This window comes from Solanum lycopersicum, chromosome 3 (assembly GCF_036512215.1).
Source record: "Solanum lycopersicum chromosome 3, SLM_r2.1".
In the NCBI taxonomy this organism is placed as follows: Eukaryota; Viridiplantae; Streptophyta; class Magnoliopsida; order Solanales; family Solanaceae; genus Solanum; species Solanum lycopersicum.
In genome coordinates, this window is record NC_090802.1 from 57,302,121 (window position 1) to 57,324,294 (window position 22,174).

At 35.4% G+C, this 22,174-nt stretch overlaps 2 protein-coding genes across 6 annotated transcripts; one reads left to right on the plus strand and one right to left on the minus strand.

Moving 5' to 3' along the window:
- The first annotated feature begins 345 nt into the window (after positions 1-345).
- LOC101265113 (uncharacterized) lies at positions 346-14,174 on the plus strand. 4 transcript variants are annotated; one of them, XR_011220219.1, is made up of 12 exons: positions 346-978; positions 1,355-2,111; positions 3,570-4,191; positions 4,742-4,913; positions 6,072-6,432; positions 7,370-7,480; positions 7,798-8,158; positions 10,542-10,767; positions 12,119-12,340; positions 12,502-12,788; positions 13,265-13,396; positions 13,575-14,174. XR_011220219.1 is itself a non-coding variant. In XM_010320035.4 (10 exons), the coding sequence occupies exons 1-10, from the start codon at positions 422-424 to the stop codon at positions 12,653-12,655; spliced, it is 3,546 nt and encodes a 1,181-aa protein (XP_010318337.1). In that variant the 5' UTR covers positions 348-421; the 3' UTR covers positions 12,656-13,085. The 4 variants fall into 4 exon arrangements, 2 of the variants coding, with proteins under 2 accessions (XP_010318337.1, XP_004235479.1); XR_002027383.3 differs by having other exon boundaries at positions 348-978; positions 7,795-8,158; XM_010320035.4 differs by lacking the exons at positions 13,265-13,396; positions 13,575-14,174 and having other exon boundaries at positions 348-978; positions 7,795-8,158; positions 12,502-13,085.
- LOC101252670 (tubulin-folding cofactor B) lies at positions 13,621-20,644 on the minus strand. Of its 2 annotated transcripts, none has more exons than XM_004235331.5 (9): positions 20,447-20,644; positions 20,205-20,335; positions 19,444-19,595; positions 19,156-19,274; positions 17,571-17,632; positions 16,885-16,929; positions 15,912-16,045; positions 14,565-14,634; positions 13,621-13,990 (listed from the first exon to the last, which is right to left on the minus strand). In XM_004235331.5, exons 2-9 carry the CDS (start codon positions 20,304-20,306, stop codon positions 13,943-13,945), a joined length of 732 nt encoding a protein of 243 aa, XP_004235379.1. In that variant the 5' UTR covers positions 20,307-20,335; positions 20,447-20,644; the 3' UTR covers positions 13,621-13,942. The 2 variants fall into 2 exon arrangements, with proteins under 2 accessions (XP_004235379.1, XP_010318338.1); XM_010320036.4 differs by having other exon boundaries at positions 19,444-19,617; positions 20,447-20,581.
- Positions 20,645-22,174: the final 1,530 nt, after the last annotated feature.

Sequence of the window (22,174 nt, forward strand, 5' to 3'; positions counted from 1 at the left end):
ACAAGGCGTTTCTGAGCACATTACAGTGGTATAACATGAGTTGCTAGAATGGTAATGTTTTGATAGATGATTCTGAGCTATTGTTTTAAGTGTTGCAAATTTAAGGCAAGGAAACGTGTATCAATTGCTTGCTTAACTCGAATAACAATTGTTATATATGTTACCAGTATATTACTGAAATGGTCGCAGTTCAAGATAAGTTAACAAACATTGATCTCGATTCTCGATGATATAATTTGAATAGAAGAAAATAATTTGAATTAACATATTAGTATAAATATTTACGTCATTATTCGCAGGACTTCGGGGTTTATTAGCACATTTTCAGTAATATGATGACTTCCATTGGACATTTTTTAAAAAAAATACGGGGTTTATATATATTTTTACTTTTTGAGAAAATTAGATTAAAGCCCAGGGAATGGAGAAGATGGAAACAGAAATCGCCATGGAAGAAATTGAAGAAGAAGCACCGAAAAATTCATCGTTGTTTCCCGTTTTCCCTCAAGCGCAGATATCTTCAGCGTCCAATCCCACCACTTCATACGACGCCGTTCCTGAATGGCTTCGCAATTCCAGCTTCACCACCGACATCTCCGTGATAAACGACGCCGTTATGACGGACTACGGGAATGTCCAGTTCCAAGAGAATCTAGAGGAAGACGAAGGAGAAGATGTAGAGAACAAAAATCAGAAAGGAGAGGGTGCACCGTATGAATTGCTGCACTCGTCCGGGTCGGAGCGGGGACACTCGTCTTCTGATGATGATGGAAGAGACTGCAAGAAGAAGAAGCGGAAAAAGAAGCGCAAGAAGAGTCATCGATCGAGTGATGACCGTCCACTCTATGACTATGCACTTTCTGCTTCCAGAAAACCGGACGTTCGAACTTGGGCTTCTTCAACTGCTGCTAATGTTAAAGACTATTACTTTGACTCTCGTGGCGATCGAGACAATTTAGCTTTTGGTAGTATCTACAGGTGCGCCTGATGCCTTTTTCTTTTTTTCCTTCCTTATTGTTATGTAGAACTAGTAAATAGAAATAAGAGTCGTGATGGAATTTGCTTGATTTTCCATTGTTACTGATTTGATTTGTCAGCTGTCAAGAAAATATAAAACAAACTACACAGCATTGAAACTCATTGGTTGATAATGATTGCCGCGGTTAGTGGCGGGAACATAAAGATACTTGAAAATGTTGAGAAGTTACACATTGCATTCTTTTACACCTTTTTTATTTCTTGGAGAAGTATAACAAGTAAACAGGAATGAGTTGCACAGGCACTGTAATTTGTGTTAGTTCTTAGGTTGATTTACTTTACTTTATTAACTGTAGAATCTTCTGTTGTACTGTAGGATGGATGTTGCTCGTTACAAGCTTCATAATTTGAGGAAGACCTCTGAGATCAATAACTATAGGCGGAACGATAAGAGAAATTTTGAAAGGGATATTGATATTGATGCGTTGGATGATAAACTAAGGTCTGGAGGTCGCTATTGGTCTGGGACATATGCTGCAATTGAGCACCATAAGAACCTGAAGCGTCTAAAAATTTTGACTCCTCACAAGCCAATGATGAATATTCCAGCTGATTTTGTCTCATTGGCAGATGAAGTTAAGTCAGATGAAGGAATCAGAGGAGATGCTATTTCAGGAAATGCTGTGGTCGAGGAATCTCTGGAGGATGAGGTCTATCGCAAAACAAAGGAATTCAACAAGATGACAAGAGAACGGCCACATGATGAACAAATTTGGTTGGCTTTTGCACAGTTCCAAGATAAGGTAGCAAGTATGCAGCCACAGAAAGGTGCCCGTTTGCAAACACTCGAAAAGAAGATTAGTATTCTGGAGAAGGCTACAGAGCTGAACCCTGACAGCGAGGACCTGCTTCTCTCTCTTATGAGTGCTTATCAGAGCAGAGATAGCATTGATGACCTGATTAGCCGATGGGAAAAGATACTTATCCAAAATTCAGGTAGTTGCACATTGTGGAGAGAATTTTTGCGGGTTGTTCAGGGTGACTTCTCAAGATTTAAGGTTTCTGAAATGAGAAAAATGTATGCAAATGCAATTCAAGCTTTATCTGGTGCATGGACTAAGCAGCATAGGCAGGTTCTCATCTTTTACATACAATGCTTTCTTTTTTGTGCATAAGATATATATTAATTTGAACATACAGTGCTTTCAAAAGCAAAAACCGCAGAAACTGGCAAGGTTCATGAGGTTTGAAGCAAAGCGTACGCTTCTTTGAAGTGAAGCGCACAATTTACAGAACCCTAAACGTAACATATATTGATTTGGTACAACAATTAACTTTTTCTATTAAATAACCAATTTCAACAACCAAAGTACGATGATGCCGACACATATCAACCTCTCGGAATTGAGATTCAGAGTCGTCTGCTTCTCATTTGGATCACTTTGCCCGTCATTGTTTGACGCACATGGCTTCAACCATGAGGCGAAATCCCTTGCTTTGCATCATGCATCACTCTTAGTAGCAGATGACTTTTAACTATACTAGAACCTACAGATTTCCAGTTTGACACAGTTCTGGAAATTTGATCCTTGAACCTGCTGGATGCTTCTGAAACTTTTTTTATTCTTACGCAATGTAAATGATAAAAGCCGATTTTGCCTTATGTGTCAGTAGAGTTATGGGAAACTGCATAATAATATATGTGCTTGGCAGTGGTTCTTGAATGGGAAGTTGTGTCCTGAGAGCACCTTCTCTGGACTCTGTGGAGAGATGGTCTATTGGAGTTGTTATGAAGGATAATTCCATGGAGTTGTTGGGGAAGGGTAGGGATTCTGAAAGTAGTGGGTAGTAGCTCCAGGAGGAACTTGGCAAGGACTAGCTCAAGAAATATTGGCGTATACATTCCTAGAACTTCCCTAATCTTTGGTCACTGAAGTTGGACAATAGTGAAAGATTTCCAAATAGGAAGCTGACGAAGTGAGGCCCTTGAATAGCTCAAGGGTGAAACTGTATGATCATTACTGGATTTAATCATGTCATGTATAACCAGAGTATTGGATTGATTATTTTTAAAGAGAAAACCTTACTATAGGTGCAGCACTACCTCGTAAAAATGGAAGTTTGCATTGATCTCATGAGCATCTGTGCTGTAACTTTCCACTGTTATATTTTGTAAATAATTGTAAAGCAATTTGCATAACTTGGATGAAATTATTAAGAACTACAACAACGACAACAACATGCCCAGTGTGATCCCACAGGCGGGTCGTAGGGTGTATGCAGATCTTTCCCCTAATCCTTTAAATTATGCATGTCATTCTCTTTATATTGCTTTATGATTTTTTTTGAAATGCTAGTAGTTTATTTTTTTGAAATAGTTGTATTGCTTTATGATTTGGCACTGAGGTGTAACAGTTGTAATTCTTCTCTCTTGATTTTATGTATGTGAAATCTTGCAGAGTCTTTTAAATATTTCATCTTAGGTTAGCACATGCTTTGATGCAAGAGTTCAGATAAATGACAAATAAATTCATCCTGATCTTTTTCGTTACCCTTTGATTTGCTGATGGAGATATCTTTGTTGGATACAGGTTTCTGGAGGTGCTAATTCGCCTTCTATGGATCCTGCTATTGTAAGACTTGAACTTGGTCTGGTTGATACATTTCTCAGTCTCTGTCGGTTCGAGTGGCAGGCTGGGTACAGAGAGTTGGCTACTGCCTTGTTTCAGGCACAGATTGAATACAGCTTGTTCTCCCCTTCTTTACTTCTTAGTGAGCAAAGTAAGCAAAGATTATTTGAGCATTTCTGGAACAGTAATGGTGCCAGGGTTGGGGAAGATGGGGCACTCGGCTGGTCAAAGTGGCTAGAGAAAGAGGAAGAGCTGAGGCAAAGGGCTATGAGGGAGGAGTCTTCACATGCTTCTGAAAAGGGTGGTTGGACTGGTTGGTCAGAACCGTCATCTAAAGGTAAAGAAAAGAATGAAGCTATAGAAAATATAACAGAGACTGATGGTGCTCTTGACGAGTTAGAAGAGGAATCTGAAATGAAAGATGATGAGCAGAAAGATGATACTGAAGCTTTGCTTAAAATGCTTGGTATTGATGCTACTGCTGAAGCTAATTGTGAGATTAAAGACACAAGAACTTGGACTAGGTGGTCTGAAGAAGAGGTAGCAAGAGACTCTAACGAGTGGATGCCAGTCCATGCTAAAAGTAATCCTCTTTCTCCCTACCCGTCTTTATTCCACTCCTTCATTTCCTAATTAAGTATAAAAGCACTTTTTGGGACGAAATATTAAGTGAATGAATTGCATGAAGAGAGGCCATCATTGACTAATTCAGTGAAAATTAACAAACTAAGATACTGTCTGAACAGAGAAATATCAAAGGGTGATCATTTTTTGAGAATAGTTACTGTTGTTTTCCTCAGCATTTAGGATTTTTAGGATTAAATGCTGGAGACCTTCCAAAAAGAACATAAAGTATAAAAACTTAAAAGAAACAGATTTACAGAGCTCCTAACAAGTCTACAAGATCTTCTACTTCCTCAATTCATTGCTCTTTACACCAAATATAGAAAGATATAGTACAATTGCATTTCAGTAAGTATAGATCTTGAACTGACCGATCAAAGTATCAATGGACTGAGTGTGTTTTCAAGTGATGAATTGCAGCCTATCTCATTTTTCTCTTCTCGCATCAGCATCTGTTGTCTGAGCCTCAGAGGTAGTGAACTAATTCGTGAAGTACTTATGTTTAACAGCTGGGATTTCTCATAGTGAGGATCCTGCTGATGCAGAGGGTGATGAGCAGCTTTTGAGAGTAATAGCATACGAAGATTTGAGTGACTACCTGTTCTCGATAATTTCTGAAGAAGCATGTTTTTCCTTGGTATCCCAGTTCATTGATTTTTATGGTGGGAGGATGGCTCAATGGTTCGTTTCTTATCTTGAATATTATATTGACTTCTCTAGTGATCACATTGATTTTACTAGATATTAGTCATACATGTCATATTGCTGGCCTTAAAGAAATGCAGAGGTCCATGTACATTTTGGAAAATTTAATGGTTGAATATCTATTTACTGTGTGAATGTATCTGGATAGGGGTGGTGTTTTTCTATCGTACTTTGGAAGGATCTCATATTTTATCTTTTAACTCTGAGAACCAAGCTTAACTGTCACATTTACAATTATGGTTGAATGATGCTATCTGGATTCAGCTTGGTTCCTGGACAGAGTCTTGAGCTTGCTGCGACTTGGTGAGCCTGAACTTTCGGCACTTGTGCTCAACTAGCTAGGATCATCCTTTTATGTCCTTATACTTTTTCCTCCTGGAAGCAGCAATAAATTGTTATGTACCAACTGTTTTAAATCTTACTCTCTAGCATGGGATACCGGATAGTTAATGTTTTCCTCAAGAATATAAAGCACAGTATTTTGGTCAAAACCCTGAATCTCCTGCTCCTTTTCAGTTTTGAAAGGAAGCAGTCATTATCGAAGTTGATATTATATGCAGAAATATGGGTTTTGGATAGTTCTATGAACTTTTTAGGCTTAAGTTTAGTTTCTTTCCCTCTCTCTATAAGTCTCTGGAGTAATCGATTTTCATTTAGAGGCAAAGGGAACCTAGATGGAGAATAGGAAGTTTCTTAATATTCACATTCTGATAATTGTTTCCAAATTGCAGTCTGCAATATGAAATCAAGGATTCCGAGAGGATAGCCAGCTATGACTAGGAGAAGGATCCACTAAAAACTTGATGCTTAAAAAATGTTTTTTCCCAGTGACATTCAATTAGGTTTTCCTTTTTCTTGGTTGCTGAGAGTGAATTATTTTTTCATTGATAATTAAAGAATTGCTGAGGGTTAGTTGTAAGTCACAGACTCTGATATTTTAGTTTCTCTATCATTTCAAAAGATATTGTTTGATATTTTGCTTCTCTGTATTACTGTGGCTCTTTTTCTTTGACGAAGGATGCTATTAATTGAGGGAAGCCACATGGAGGTGCTTGGTAAACTAGCACAGGGAAGAAACGAAACAAGAGGAGCATAATTAGTTGTATGTAACTTACTTTCTTTTAATGCGTGCAGGACTTGTACGAACAGTTCAAGTTGGGCTGAAAAATACCTTAGTTTGGAGGCAATTCCAGATTCTCTCTTTGATGAACTAAGAAGAATGCACAATGTTTTAACCAAGGAAGGAAGGAACCGAACTGAAACAAGTTTGGAACAAGTTCTTAGCAGCTCTGGTGATATCTCTATGAGGACTAGCATGATGAGATTTATTCGAAATGCTACATTGCTTTGCTGCACTATATTTCCCCAAAATCATATTTTGGAAGAAGCTGTTCTTATTGCGGAGGAGCTATCAAAGACAGTGATGAATACTTCTAGCTGTTCAGTAACACCATGTCGAACTTTAGCAAAAAGCCTTTTGAAGAGTAACCGTCAGGTATATCTTTTAACTTTTATATGTCTTGCTGGTCAAGCATTCTGTGTATGTGGTATATTCACTTGATTTTTAAACATTAGAGTGCATGTCATCAATGTTTCATATCGCCAGTGACTTTTAATAAAATAATTGCTTAGCAAATAAATTTAAACGTAATTTTAACAACAAAGAAATGGGAACTCACTTGTGAAGGACTCACTTTTAGTGGTACTGAGACTGTCTATACCACTACCCTTTATCAAGCTCGTTTACAAGAGTTCTGGCTTTCCCAACCGCAAAACTTCTAGGAAATAAAATTTCTTTCCCCGATTATATTTTATATATATGCGGTCGTAACTTTGCTACACTTACTTCCACTAGCAAGAAAACTTCTGCTCATAACATACCCCTCTCCGTGGTTGCATGAAATTGTTGTGTAAAAACATTGATGCACAAATAGTGGTCCCATTAGCGACAACAGCTCATTAAGGTCTCGTAAGTCCTCATTAAATAGGTGCTTGTTTGTTTAACTGAGGTGTCAGCTTTTCTCCCTTTCGTTTTGTTTTCTTTCTTTAAAGCTGGACAGTAAATCATCTGTAATTTTTATGGTCTTCTGTCAATTCCTTTAAACTTTAGGTTGGAGATTGATCAGGATCTCATGTGATAGTTTACCTTACTGCTTTATTAGGTGCTAAGAGGTGGTAACATTGTGATAGCCTGATAAGTGAAAGACTTGATACTGATTTGTATCCTCTCTCTTGGCCCCTGCCTCTCCCAAGGATTATCATTTTCTTTCCTTTGCTTTTCATTTGTCCCTGTTCACCACAAAATTCTTTTTTAAAAAAAATTTGTGTTGCCAGTAAATTGTATTATATTTTTTGTGCTTCTGATGTCTTTGTTGGATTTAAGCGTTTAGGTGAAAGCTACGTGTTTGTCTTTTACATTTTTGTTCTTATAGGATGTATTGCTTTGTGGAGTTTATGCACGACGGGAAGCAGTTTTTGGAAATATTGACCATGCTAGAAAGATTTTCGACATGGCATTGTCTTCTATTGATGGACTTCCACAGGTGCATTCTATTTCCTATTTGACTTGATATTGACATGGTATCCCTTCATTGGAAGAGGTGTCTTTTCAACCTGCACTGTGGTTCTGTAAGAGGCAGTCTTCTAATGCTCAAATCACCATTTCCTTCACTATGAAATAAGGTTATCCTAGCCCACACTTTCTCAGGGAATCTCAGTCGGTTATTAGTCTTAGTTCTTGCTGGTTAAATTTTCCATAGCTTCCTATATATTGTTTTTGTCATTTGATGTTGTTATATTTCTATATTTTATTGAATATTACCAGTTTAAAAAAAAATACTTTATTTTATTGAATTAGCAGGGTGTTCAGACAAATGCATCTCTTTTACATCTCTGGTACGCTGAAGTGGAGGTCTCAAACGGTATTCATGGTGGTTCCGGATCGTCTGAATCGTCTTTACGTGCTATGCATATTTTATCTTGCTTGGGTAGTGGTACAAAATACAGTCTGTATAGATGTAAACCTTCAAGCCTGCAACAGCTGAAAGCACGCCAAGGATTCAAAGAACAAGTGAATATGCTACGTTCATCATGGACACGCGGTTTAATTGATGATAATTCAGTTGCTCTCATATGTTCAGCTGCTTTATTTGAAGAAATAACAATTGGATGGACTGAAGGTGTTCAGATTTTAGAGCAAGCATTCACAATGGTGCTTCCTGGTATTCAGCTTTTTCACTGCTCACCATTTTTTCCTTTTTAAACCAGAAAGTTTGTGTCCTTCAGATCTTGCTGTAGATAACTGCACATGTTTGCTTGTTGGTTTAAGATTGCTTGGAATTGAGATGTCGTCCCTTGTTTTATTTTATAATGCAATTGCCCTTCACTTAATAATAACAATTTTTATGAGAATAAATTGTTACTTACTGCAGATGGAAGTGCTGGAACTTTCCATTTGTATCTTATTTAAGTATTTGTATGATAAAATTAGTTGTCTTCATAATAATTGAAGATACATCTTATCTCTTAATGAAGACAGTGGGGACGTCTTATTGTTTCAACCTTTTATTCGTATTATCTTTTTGAGAAAAGATGTCTTTTGCAATATTGAGAAGAAATATTGTTCGTTGTGTTAAAACTTTCGAGTTGTTTCTTTACCTTCCACAAAACTAGCTTTAAGGTTGTTGAAATAGACAAGGAAAATATAAGTCATGTCATAACGTTTATGTGTAGGTTGAACTAAATTCTCTTTAATTTGATTTTTCGAGCATTGTTTTTTATACCCTCAGTTCTGCCTCTCTTAAGCTATTGCACAATCCATTTTTTCTTAAAAGAAATGGTCTTACCTAAAGAATTTTTAATGGTAATTTGTGTTCTTTAGTGATACTAAGGGTAAATGTGAAGTTCCATTAAGGCTGAACTACGTTCTTTGTGATTCTAGATCTTCATGTCTCCATATTTGTTTTCTATATTGTTTCCCATTGCTCCACTTCATGATTAGTATTAATGCTTGAACATTTTGTGTGCCATTATTTTGTCATATCACATATGATGGTTAATATATTTTTGTAATTGGCACTTGAATGAATAATAGTATATTACTATGAGTATTGCTTCTTGTTGCCCTTCTCTAAAAATTGTTTTTTTTTTTAAAAAAAAATAATTAACTAAGTAGCCACTTCATCATTTCCTTGCTTCACAGACAGAAGCTACCACTTCATTCACTTCGCATCTAATCACCCTCCAGAAGCACTGAATCCTCGCCTCACTCTTGCTTTTAACACACACTCACACTAGCACTCTCTTTTTTTTCAACTTACAGTTCCAGGAGAATTCTTTCCTTAATCAAAGAAAGAACTAGTTAAATCTGTCTTATTTAACTTGTCTGATTTGTGTATCTGAAGAAGTGGAAACCAAGGAAAAGACAAATTTGATTTGGTTCATATGCTATTTAGATCAGGGGGCTGTTATCTTTCAGATTGTGATCATGGAAAGTATCTGTAATTAGATTCTCAAGCCACTGGTGTAATATTTGTCTGGAACCAAATGAATTTTTCTCATCTGGTTTTGCGTAAGAGGTCTTCAGTATAGATGTTAGTTGGATACAAGTCCACTATTTGAAGTATTTATATATATATTTAGATTATTCTCAAATAGAGTAGGAGTTAGGACTATACTCAACATGGCCGGTCTGAAATTTGAATTTTATAGGTTTGATTTTTGAGTTTAGAATTCTACCACAATTCAATTGATTTGCTGGGTTCAAAATCAATTATTTCTACTTGTGTTAATTTAACACATATACAAGGTCCGGAAACCTGAGATCTTGGGTTCAGACAAACCCATAATTTACACTCTACATCCACCCCTGATATTCAATGCGATGAAACTCCATCAGTAATACTAAAGAGTTCATGACTTAACATGTTATATATATCCATGTCAGTAGATGAGTTTAGATAGTTGATGAGAGGGGAGGTATAGCTGAATTATTCCTTCATTTATTTGTAAATACTACAAAAAACTAAAACTTGAACTGGCAGTAGTAACTACATGTAAATCCTCATAGATACATGTAAGATCAGTTAAGTTATCCTTGTTGGACATAGTACATACCATTCTGTAGTTTGGTGGTGAGAATATAATGAACTTCTCTAACTGAAAAACTTAAGCTTTTTTCACACATTTCAACACGGTAGAGGTCCTGGTATCGAATCTCACCCTCGCCCATATCAAAAAGAATTTCCATGTGCTTGATCCATGGAAAAGAATTAGGCCCGCTCGTGAGAGGGTGTGTTTGGAATATAATTAACTAATAAAAGTGATGTTTTCTCTAACAACTTAAGCTTTTAAATGAGATGGTCGCACGCTTCAACATTTGGAATTCCTCTCCTCCACACCTTCACTCTGAAAAATTATAGAAGTCTATGCTATTTGTATATTTGTTTTTGTTTTTATATAACATAGACAATGTGCTGTTTGTTAATCTTTTTCCAATAAAATTGTGTTATGAATTGGTAATTTATGTACTTCAATCTGATAGATCTCTTTTTTTGATGGAATATTATCACCTTATTGATGGTTACTGCAATGACCTTACTGTAGAAAGGAGGCGGCACAGTCATCATTTGGAGTGTTTGTTCAACTTTTACATGAGGATGCTTTGCAGACATCATCAAGAAATGAAGCTGTCAAAATTATGGGAATATATAGTGACAGGACTGGATATATATCCATGCAGTCCGAATCTTTATAATGCATTAGTCGAAATTGGCCATCTCTATGCGTCACCTAATAAGCTACGGTGGATCTTTGATGAGAAATTCCAAAAGTATGACCTTCTAAACCTTTTCCTCCAGTTCTCTGTGACATACAGTAGTCACAGTCAAAAATCTTTCACATATGCTAACTTTGATCACTATGCTAATTTTTATTACTTCAATGTTGTTTTAATAGCTTCAAAGGGTCTAGGAATTTTATATGTGCTAGTAAGACCATTATGTTGTCTATAGTTAATTATTAAGAAAACTCACGTTGAAAAGGAATTTGGTCCCAAAATGCTTTAATAGGAAATTATGTTTGCTGGTGGTGCCTGTAAGATTTAGAAATATTTAGATCCCCCTATGGCTTTCTTATAGTGGTAAGAGTGTAGTGCTTGATGTGTGGGTTTAGGCGCACGTCACGTGTTCGATGTTGCCACAAACAATTCCTGGTATTTAAGTGAGAAGGGCAGATTGTTGGGCCCATCATCCATATAGTCTTGAACCATGCACCACTGTATCTTCAGAGACTTCTAGTTATCGAAGCAAATATTGATACTTTATTTCAATAACACTATCAGTCTATCCTCAATATCAAACTAGGTGTGGTCGGCCATGTGAAATTTTGATGCTCTAAGGACTTCTCAACAAGTTCTCTTAGTTGATTTTGTAACTCCCTCTCTTCCAAAAAGAATGACATTATTTCCTTTTTAGTTCGTTTGAAAAGAATTGACTCCTTTCTAAATTTGGAAATAATTTAATTTGAACTTCTTGTTTTACCCTTAATGACAAGTTTTTATATTCACACAAATGTTGTGACATGTTTGAGACCTCAAGTTATAAATTGTTTTAGCTGCACAAATGTTATGACATGGTCAAACCACAAGTCCAAAAGTCTTTCTTGAACTCCATGCCCGTTCAAACTACAACATATTAATGGAATTTATAGAAACGGAGGGAGTACTACTTTTTAGGCGGATAAGTTTGCAATCTGGCTTTCAAAATGCATAGAATATATGTGTTTTTATGTCTGAGTGCTTCTTAAAAGATCTTTTTGCGAAGTTGGTCTATTTGGCAGGTTTTTGGAAATGAAAAGCTATGCCAAGCATGTATTATAGAAGGTCTCCAATGTCAAGTGTTCTGCCTATTTCTTTTTAGAGAGGCTTTTAATGGACAATTAGATTTAAGTTTCAATCCCCCACCCCCAATCAGTCAGGTCAAAAATGAAATAAAAGAAATAGGATGACACCTTTTTGATGGTACTATAGACTCTCTCATGGTTGCATTTGAAATCTATTCGTTTGAATCAGCATGCAGAAACAATATATATCTGACGTGCAGCTGTTTAAAGCTGTCTTTATAGTTTTCCATCTTTCAAAGATTTAAGTCTCTGTTTCTTGTGTCCTTTGCTTTAACTTCCAGGAAACCTTCACTTGTTGCTTGGCTCTTTGCATTATCATTTGACATGAGTAGAGGTGGTACAGAGCATAGAATACGCAGACTTTTTGAGAGGGCATTGGAGAATGAGAAGCTACGCAACTCAGTTTTAGTCTGGCGCTCGTATATTGCTTATGAAAGTGACATAGCATGCAACCCTTCTGCAGCTAGAAGAGCTTTCTTTCGAGCCATACATGCTTGCCCGTGGTGAGTATATGTCTGTAATGTGCTGTAACAGTGAAGTTAAAGCAGGATAAAAAATACCATAATATTAAAGGGTAGTTTGCGACCCAGACAGATTCAACAATCAGTTAATTTATTGCTGTGTTCTCTAATAACGTCATTTCTGTTGCTCAAAATTTGCTTAGGTCAAAACGGCTCTGGCTTGATGGCTTCATCAAGTTAAGTTCTTTTCTAACAGCGAAAGAGTTGTCGGATCTCCAGGAAGTAATGCGGGATAAAGAACTCAATTTGAGGACAGATATTTATGAAATACTACTGCAAGATGATGTTGAATCTTAAGTTATGAAATCAAGATTTCTTGAGTTGTGGATGGGTAACATGCCCGTCATATGACACACTCATGTTCTGCCACATGCCTTTTTTCAGTGCGAAACTTTGAAGCACCTCGTCTTGGTTCATTTTGGATAATGCTGTAAGTGTGCCTTTGCTCGTAGTATACGCTGATTACTGTTGAGTTGTGAGTGGAAAGAAAGATTTCTTTTTGGTGAAAACAGAAAAATGTACATTACTCGTGCCGTTAGTTGTATGACAGCTTGGTGCTGCCTTTTGTGCAATGATTTTATCATATTAAATCAGTTGCTAATAGTGGTACATTTGTAACTTGCTAAGTACATGGTTGTGGTGTTAGCTCCACTTTGGTAATATGTTCCAATGTTGTACAACAAAAGAAGAATTGATCAAAAAGAGGAGAAATTTTTCTTTGAGGAAACGTATCTGTCCTTTCCCTTCACTGAGTAATTGTCTCTACGTTGCATTTTGTACTTTCACCTTTTCTCTTCTTTTTCAACAACACCGTCATTATTATTGTCAAAATGCAGTTCGTCTTTACCTCCCCTTTTGATAGTGATCTTTAATGTTTCAATGAACTGCCTTGTTTTTTTTCCTCAGAAATGTTGACTCATGAACTTCTCGAGTGGCACTACCGAAAGGCCATCAATGTGGTTATTATTATGTTATGCAGTGAAAAAGACACCCAACCATCCTTAAAAGAAAGCAAACTTTGCATCGCACCACAATTATGTGAGCCTCTGCGTTTCGTTCATTACCACAGCAGTATTTATAGGTGTACACACTTCAGTAGTAAAATGTACACTTGGAAAGCCATGGTCACATATTCTTCGATTCAAGTCTTACCAATCTTGCATCCTCAATATCTTGAATTGATTGATCTGATTTCGTGTTGCATGATATGATATAGGTTATGTTATATTACAGTAGGAGGTTTTCTGCCAGACACCATGGGATTGGAGAGGTTAAATGTTCGTTCTAGTTTCATCTGGCTTCAGGACCGCACAGACCTCAAAGTCAGTGGGAAGTTTAAACAGGATACCCCAATCGCTGAAATAAATGTATATCTGGGAACTTGATTACAATGATCAACCGTTAAATTACAATCAAAATACACCCATGACAACTTGTCGGCAACTGCTGGGAAAATGTTCAATTCACTCAGGTTTCTTCATCGACGTGAAATCTTCTGTCATTTCTGTGACTTTCAAATACAGGCTTGACCATCTTTTGAGCTCAGTTACATATTTGAAACATGCAGACGACAATCCTATACACTTAAATTTCCTCATCCTCAAAAGGATCTTTTTCTGGATAGTCTCCAATCTGCAATACAAAGATAAAGAGTCTATGTTAAAAGGACAGATTTACTGTAATTTACAACACTACCCTAAAATGATTTCACCTTTTCATTCCTAAACATTTATTAGGGGATGCAGTCGTTTTCCAGTAAGTATTTCTAATTTCTTGTCTAGTTTATGAAAATGAAATTTCAAATTTTTTTTGCCCAGATTGATTAAAGTCAAATACTCACTCTGTTCTATCACAAAACTCTAGTTAATGTTATTGCCTAATCTATTAATAATCAGAGGAGCTACATCCCGTTTTTGACTTTAGTGTCCTGTGCCTGCCTGAACAGACTAGTCTAGCTTCCTCGTTTTATACATCTTTCAAAGCGCACTGAAGTTGAATGTTTGTTCACCACTCTTTCACATCTCCAAATTCTTATGTCATGATTCATGGATGCTCCTAAATCAAGAAACTATACTTTTGAAGGTAATAAGCGTGAATATATTCATCTTAGGAAGGGTAGAACTGTGTCTCATTTTAACCCAAAGCATGAAACCTGGCAAGTTTATTAGGGCATTGAAATTATGACAAAGATACCACTTGTACAAACCTTTACTTTGTCTGGTCGGACCATTGCACCATGAAGGGGAGGACAGTCAAAGTAACGTTTCCCTTTAACCCTGAGAAAAAATGAGAATAATTTGGTTTAGCTGTAGTAATTACTATAGACACCTTGAGACAGTCTTTCAAATGTAACATTTCTTCAGAAGTAAAATTGCAAGTATGGAGTAAGAAATCAGAGTCAAAAAAGAATTGTCACAAGGCAAAAATTTCTAGGAAAAAGGACTCTGCAGCAAGGTAACTTTCAGAAGCCTCTGGCCAAGTATTGTACTGTATAGTGCAGCAGAGCAGAGATCATTTGTTACTTAGAATTACGTGAGTTCCATATGCCTTGTTACCTATCAATCATGTCCTATATTTCAAAATTCCAATTTTCCGTTTGATAAATTATTTTCTTCTCATAAAATGAAACTTATCCTGGCCCCTAGTGGAATTTTGCACCATCCGTTCTTTGGCAGTAACTCTAACTTATAACCCTGTTGGAACTATTGAGCTATTCCATTTCTCTAGATTCTCTAGCATCCAAATAGTTCAAATACAACACTGTTTTCTTCCTTTTTTTTTTCTAATTAATTACGTTAACGCATATAACAATAGCTAGTACACCATTACCTACTCCCTACCCCCACCACCCCACCCCACCACCACAAGAAGAGGAGACAGTCACATTTCACCAATTTTGGAACATCAAATGTGTACAGCTAATTGATTAACTATTTAGTTAGACCTGGAGAAGAAACCTACATGGTGCAGTTGGAGAACAGGATAGCAAACACTAGATTGCGTTTGGCCATAAAAGAAGGAACAGGTATCTAGTTTATTATCTAAAATTACCTTCAAAATAATTAATGCAACTAAAAATAGATTAAGCTGGTAAATGCAAGGACTGAAACTGTAAGTCATCATCAATATACATTGAATACACAAGTAGTAACTATAATTACTAAATGAATATAGCACCAACCATTAAACAGGAACCATGGATCAAGGATTTGTAACAAGAAATTTAAAACTTGGGCAATAAAATTAATTTCAGACTATAAAAAGCACCAATGGTGAAGAGCTAGCTCACACATATTCTACAGTTCAAAGTGGGACATCTTGACATGGAAATTTTTTATAAATTAAGGTTTGGGTCAAACGAGCCAATACAAGGTCTCTCCTTAGTGGAGTCCATGTGATCCTTCACTGGGAGGCAACTAAGTCATTCAAAAAAGACCTGAATAGCACATGCTTCCTCAAAGAAAAAACTCTCCTGCTAGTAAGCGCTAGTAGAATATATGTATTGCTACTTCAATCTAAGATTTTAAATGAGAAGTTTGTGTTACTGACGTACATGCCATCATGTTTTCCTACTGGTTCATCAAACTGAACTCCAACCCAAAACCCAGGTGCAAGTGTTTCTGCCTGACCAACAAATTTGACCATGCCTCTTCTCTCTCCAGGTTCAACTTCACATCTGTCCCCTATCTGCTTTCATGAAGAAAACAAAAATGGTATTCAAACAAGTTAACAATAACACTAAACTATTATTATTCTGGGCCAGGAAAAGTAAACTTGAAGAGAAAAAAATAAAGAAAGAAGTACTGAGAAGAACACAACTACTGCACCTCACTACAAAAAAAGAAAAGGGGAAGAGAGAAACAGAAAGGAAAAGGAGAAATTTTAACAAATTTAACAATTAAAGAACCTATTCAAGCTTATTATGAACTAAAACTTTGAAGGGTAGGTTCAAAAGATAGTTGGTTGTCGCCTTATATAAATCATGACAGAACCAAAAGTCGGCCATAGTTGGCTGGTATCACTCATTTGGAACATTGAAACCAAATTAGTATACTTTTCTCTTACAAATAGTTTGTAACATGTGTGACAGGTTGTCGCACAAATTAATATATTGACAACCTACTATCAAGTATCAGCAATGACAACTGAAATGAAAGGAGAAGCTTACTAGAGATTATGTATCTTCAAGCTTGTTTATCTTTTCTAATTTACTTTGGAGGAGCTTTTCGTCGTAGAAAAATACACTGTCATAAATTGTTTTAAAGGTCGTATGGAGACAGGGAATTAATTTGTCTATATAGTTAAGTCAAGTATTTAATTTTGTTTATCAGCACACAAACTCTCTGTTACAGCAACAGTAGTGTATACATAAATGTACATAAGTAATCCTCAATTACTGTATAATTAAAAGGTTCATGTGAGAAGACTGAAGTATGGTCAAGGATGTATTAATACTTTAATATAATTATGCAATAGACATAATAAGAAGTTGGAAAGGGAACTGCAAAAAAGATAGATCAACTAACCTTAATATTTGCGCAAAGATCTTCCCTGTTGTTGTTGTCAGATATCTGTTTGACAAAGCCAGGTGGGGAAATGAATAGAGGTGCAAAATATAGCAATCGTGGCATAAAATTGAGAAGTAAAAAGTTAAGTGATGGGAGATATCCAGTGCCAAAAATCTCTCCTCAAAAGAAGCAACAAGACGAGGAACTAGCTATATTTTAGTGTCAGTGAAGAACGAAATGGAGAAAGAGGGGATTGCATCCTTCATCTTTTTGCCAGAATGGGTAGCAGCAGCGCAGGATATCTGGGAGAGAAAGAATGAAGTGGTGGAAGGGTTGCGAGGCTAGATATTGTCAAGTAAAAGTGGTTGCTCTGAGGATGGATTGGGAGGAAGAGTTCTTTTTATTAGATAAAACAGGGTATTTTATATTGTTGCATCAGGAATATATGTACAGCATGATCTAGCAACTTAGGGACATTACTCTCCACCACGTATTATTGGGAAAATATAATAGGATTGTAGGGTTAATCTGGAGATAAAGTTAAATTTTTCTCAAACAGCATAGCCATTTAAGATCCTAAGCAGTAAGCAATGACATAGTAAATTAGAGGGTAGGTCCACAACGTTGTGTTAAATTTGAGCAGAAGTCGTAAGAATTTTACCTTCATGTTTTATTAACACTTGAATATTACTAGAAAAACTTACTTTAGATTCTTGACCAGGCGGTTGCTTAAGCGGCAATGTTTCCTTGAATTTTCTGAAAGTACCTAGAAAGTCGCAACAAACTTGTCAACGCAAACATCACCAGGAAAATCATTACTATCCAGTCTAGATAAATACAGAGGAAAGTGTAAACAGCGTCTTAAGTTTATGTTTCAGCAGTCAGCTTAACTTTGTTGAGTCATACTATTTAAGATATTTGCTAGTAGGTGATGACGAGTGAAGGTTGCTGCATAGCTGCCTAGATGGGCCTCTAGAAGAAGGAAGACAATACATAGGATGGACATCAAAAATTACCCTGGCATCCATCATGTGGGTCTTGTGTGAGAGAGTAATAACAGAGCTTTTAACTGGTATAAGAAATACTACTGTACGTTAGAGATAAAACCTTTTATTCTCAATTACTTGCTGGTGCACTCTGCATCCATGAAATTCATGTTTGTTTTGAAGATTGGGGCTTGGTGGTAATCAGTAGAAACCACATTATTGTGTAGATTCTGTACTTTTTGGGTATGTTTTATATATGGGAGTATTTCCACATAAGAATTTCTTACTTGATCATGAAAACAAATTATTTGCAAGCATATAGCAGCATTTTGTTTCCTCCAATGAAAAAAGCATAATTTGATGATTAAAGACATACTATATGGAATGGCAAAATTGTTACTTGATGTACTTTCTCTTTCAAATGGAAGAAAAAGATACAATCTCACGGCTACTCTGTTGCATCTCCAAAGAGCATCAGTAAGGATAAAATGTAAGATGAGATTGGATGAAAAAGGAGTCAGAATGCAGAGGAAGGAAATGAAAATCAAAGTCTTGTACATACAAAAATAGAAGAGTAAAATGAGGGCTGTCTTCCTCTTCTTCATCTTACATACAACAAGTGTCATCCACCCATCCTTAATTGAAAGGTGCACAAACTGACGATGGATAAAAAGCACAACCAAATTAACTTCATGAACCATGCAGTTGGTTTCTTACGAGATATGTCAACAAGTCAAAAATGAAAAGTATCTTCTGTAGGTTAAAACGTGATTAATTAGATCGCACTTAGCATCCTAGCCTAATAGCAGAGTAAAAGATGTCTGATTCGACAAAAAAATCTTGCTATAATATATACACTTGGTTGCAGTATGTCACTCCTTCCCGTTTAAACCATGATTGCTAACTTCTCATGTAAAATTATGATGTGCAGATTGACTTTTTTTCATGAAAGGGAAAAAAGAGTAACTTGGGGGAAAGGAAAAACCACTGATGTAAAGAGTATTAGAGTGTTCTGCCCTCAACTTAGGATCACGGGGCAGGAAATTGAAGAAATTTGGGCGAAGATTGACTGTTTTCCAAAGGGTCTGCTTCTCACAGAGTTGTTTTTCAAATATTAGGTCGACACCATTGCCCTCTGATGGGACTTCTGTGATGAGTCAAAACATATTGTCCACTAACAGACCCCAGCCATTTTCCAGGGAGTAAACTGACTTGAAGAGGTATTGCATCCGAGTCAAGGAGAAATCAAATTAGAAAATACATTTGTAAAACAAATAGCCAAGTGAAACTTGTCAACATTTACCTCCGAGTTTCTCATAAGCCTCTTCAGAGATAGTATACTTCTCCACAAGTGATGTGTCCTCGAGCCAACCTCCGGAGGTCACTGACGCTGGATCAAGATCAATGACATGCAGACGATAACTGCAAAGGCAGACTGATTAATCCAAAAATACATGTCCATATTAGTTCAAGTTCTTTCTGCACAAAATGCAGACAGGATATGATACTAATATCTACTTTAAAGAGTTAGTTATCCAGAAAACGATAATTATAATGTAATAAGTCCTCAGACCAAAAGAGTTTTACTAACCCATCCAGTGGGGAATAAAAACCAAGTGGTCTTGCATTATCACTTAGGACTGAGATTTTAGTTCCAGTTTCGTCATATAGCTCTAAGGACATCGAATTGACTGAAGTACCACACTTTTTCCAAAGCTTATCTTTCACGGCTTCCACTGACATCTGAAAACAAATAGAAATTGGACTGTAATGCACAAGTCAGTGGACATTACAACTGCTGAAAGGTTTTTTCTCTAAACCAAGTATATTCAAAATGAATTGAGTAGCAACTTCGTGATGAGTTTCTCAATATTTACCTTTATAATATCAAAGATCCATTTGGAAGTCTTAACTAATAACAACTCATTGAGAAGTTCAGAACAGTTCTAAAGCAAATCATATGTCTTTGCAGATTTGTAATTTAAGTCCTAATTATAGATTTCTGCCTTATGTTTTAATAATGACTTTAAAAAATGACCTGGTTTATGGCTTCATGAGCCTGGTTATTTGTAATTACACTTCATGAGCCTTGTTACTTGTCGAACATGTGAACACAATAGGTTTATGGCTTGTTTTTAGATGATAGGGGAGTGTCTTACACTCCGTTACATGTACTTCTGCACAATTAACCAAGAATCCTTATTGAAAGTATTTTTCAGAACAACCATATCATGCTTCTTCAGATAATGCTCACACACATGGTTTGAAATAAGAAAGTAGAAATTGATGAATCAGAATAGCAGCAAAACCTGCACAACTGGCAGTGATAACTTGTATAAAGATAAATCTTACCTGAAGAGAAAAACGGATTTCTGGAGAAAAGCTCTTCATATTGGAGTGAGTAACCCGTAAAAGTACGGATTCATCGCCTTGAATCTGTAACTGAGAAGCCATTATCCTTCAAAACTTAGCCCTGGTAATTTCTACAGAGAGGGGAAAATGTGATGAAAAAACTCAGATCGAAGATAAACAATAAAAAAAACATAACCGAACCATATGCATCAGAAAAAAACCATCATAAGTCCGATCGTTACCTGAAAAGCACCGTTGGAATACTTAGCCCTCTCTGCAGACCACAGCACCCGACGATGGACACTGAGAGACCGCACTACAAGTTTGTAGAGACTACTAATTTGTATTTTCCTTTTTGAGGGAGAGTCTGCCCATTTATTTTGTTAAATTTTAATTAATTAACTTTATTAAATCACATAATAATCAATTTTGGTATAAACACATGATAGGGATAGGATTGTTCATGGTTATGATTAACAACCAAATTGATTTTAAAAATAGATATTTTATTTAGTTTGAGCAGATTTGGTTTTTAAATTTTGAAAATCGCTACTATTTGGTTTTGTTTTTGATTTTACTAAAAAAACAACAACAAAAATGTGCAAATCAAATCGATAAATCAAATATATATAAATTTTATAATTATTTAATATTCTTCATAAATAAATTAAAAATATTTTGTTAAATTTTAATTAACTCAAGTCTTTAACTTTACTATTTTCTCAAGCCCAATTACTTTAGTCCAAATATAACAATCTCAAATATAAGTCCATCAAAATCTCTTTTAGTCTTTATATGTTGTACTTCATATAAAATAGTCACGCATTTGTTGGTGTAATGGGATTGCTTAATTGTTTGACTGAACTGACATTAATTTTTTTTTTGTATATTGTTCATATACTTGGTGTTTGTGTCTATCGAGATAGGTACATCCGCAAAAAAATCATTACTTTCAAATCGAATAAATTGAAAAAACTGAACTAAATCGACCGTAACCAAACCGATGGTTATTTTTTTTGTTTGGTTTGATTTGATTTTAAAAATTTTAAAAACTGACTAAATTGATTTAATTTTGATTTTAATTAACAACTGATTCAAATCGAATACGAACACCCCGAAGAACGGGTAAGTTTTTTCTATAAATGTGGCTTTACAAAGGCACAAATGCCCCATACAAATTTGTATCACATTTTTAAAGTTTTAATTTATTATAAAATGATATTATAAAATTTATATAAGAGAATATTAGTATATTTAGCATCTCGGCAAGTTAAAATAATTAATAATACATACATGAGCTTAGTTTATCATCTAATGGTATATGCATTTATTATCTTAATATTTTAAATTATATTGTTCTTTATTTAGTGTTTACCTAGAATTCAAATAGTGATTTGAAGTACTTATGTTTCATTTTCAATATGATTTATTAAATTTTTGTTGTAATTATTGATATTAATTATCTATGGATGAAAGTAAATATCCTTTTATGCATAATATTTTCAAATCTTCAAAAATAGAAGAAAAAACAGTAAAGCAGAGCTACAATAGTGTGTTAAACAAAAGAAATAGCAACTTTAACAAAAAATGTATAATTTACTATACTAAATATTGTAAATAATGTGAACTTGACTTTGATTTATTTATATGTCAAGCTATATCAATTTTTTTTAATTAATAGTAATTACTAAATGAAATAAGATCAACCATAAACTTCACTCAAACAAACATTCTATCCTATTTATAAATTAAGGAAAACTATCCAAGCAACTACATTTTCTAGTAGATATATATGGACAAACTTCACACAACTTAGATAACCACAATTATAAAAATTTAGAAGTGATCCCACTAATTACACCACATGAATAACACCAAAAAGAATTTTAAAATTAAACAAATTAATTTAACTATCATAGGGGGTGAAAATTGTCCTTGAAGTTACTATATATAAAAAAAAAGTAGTAAAA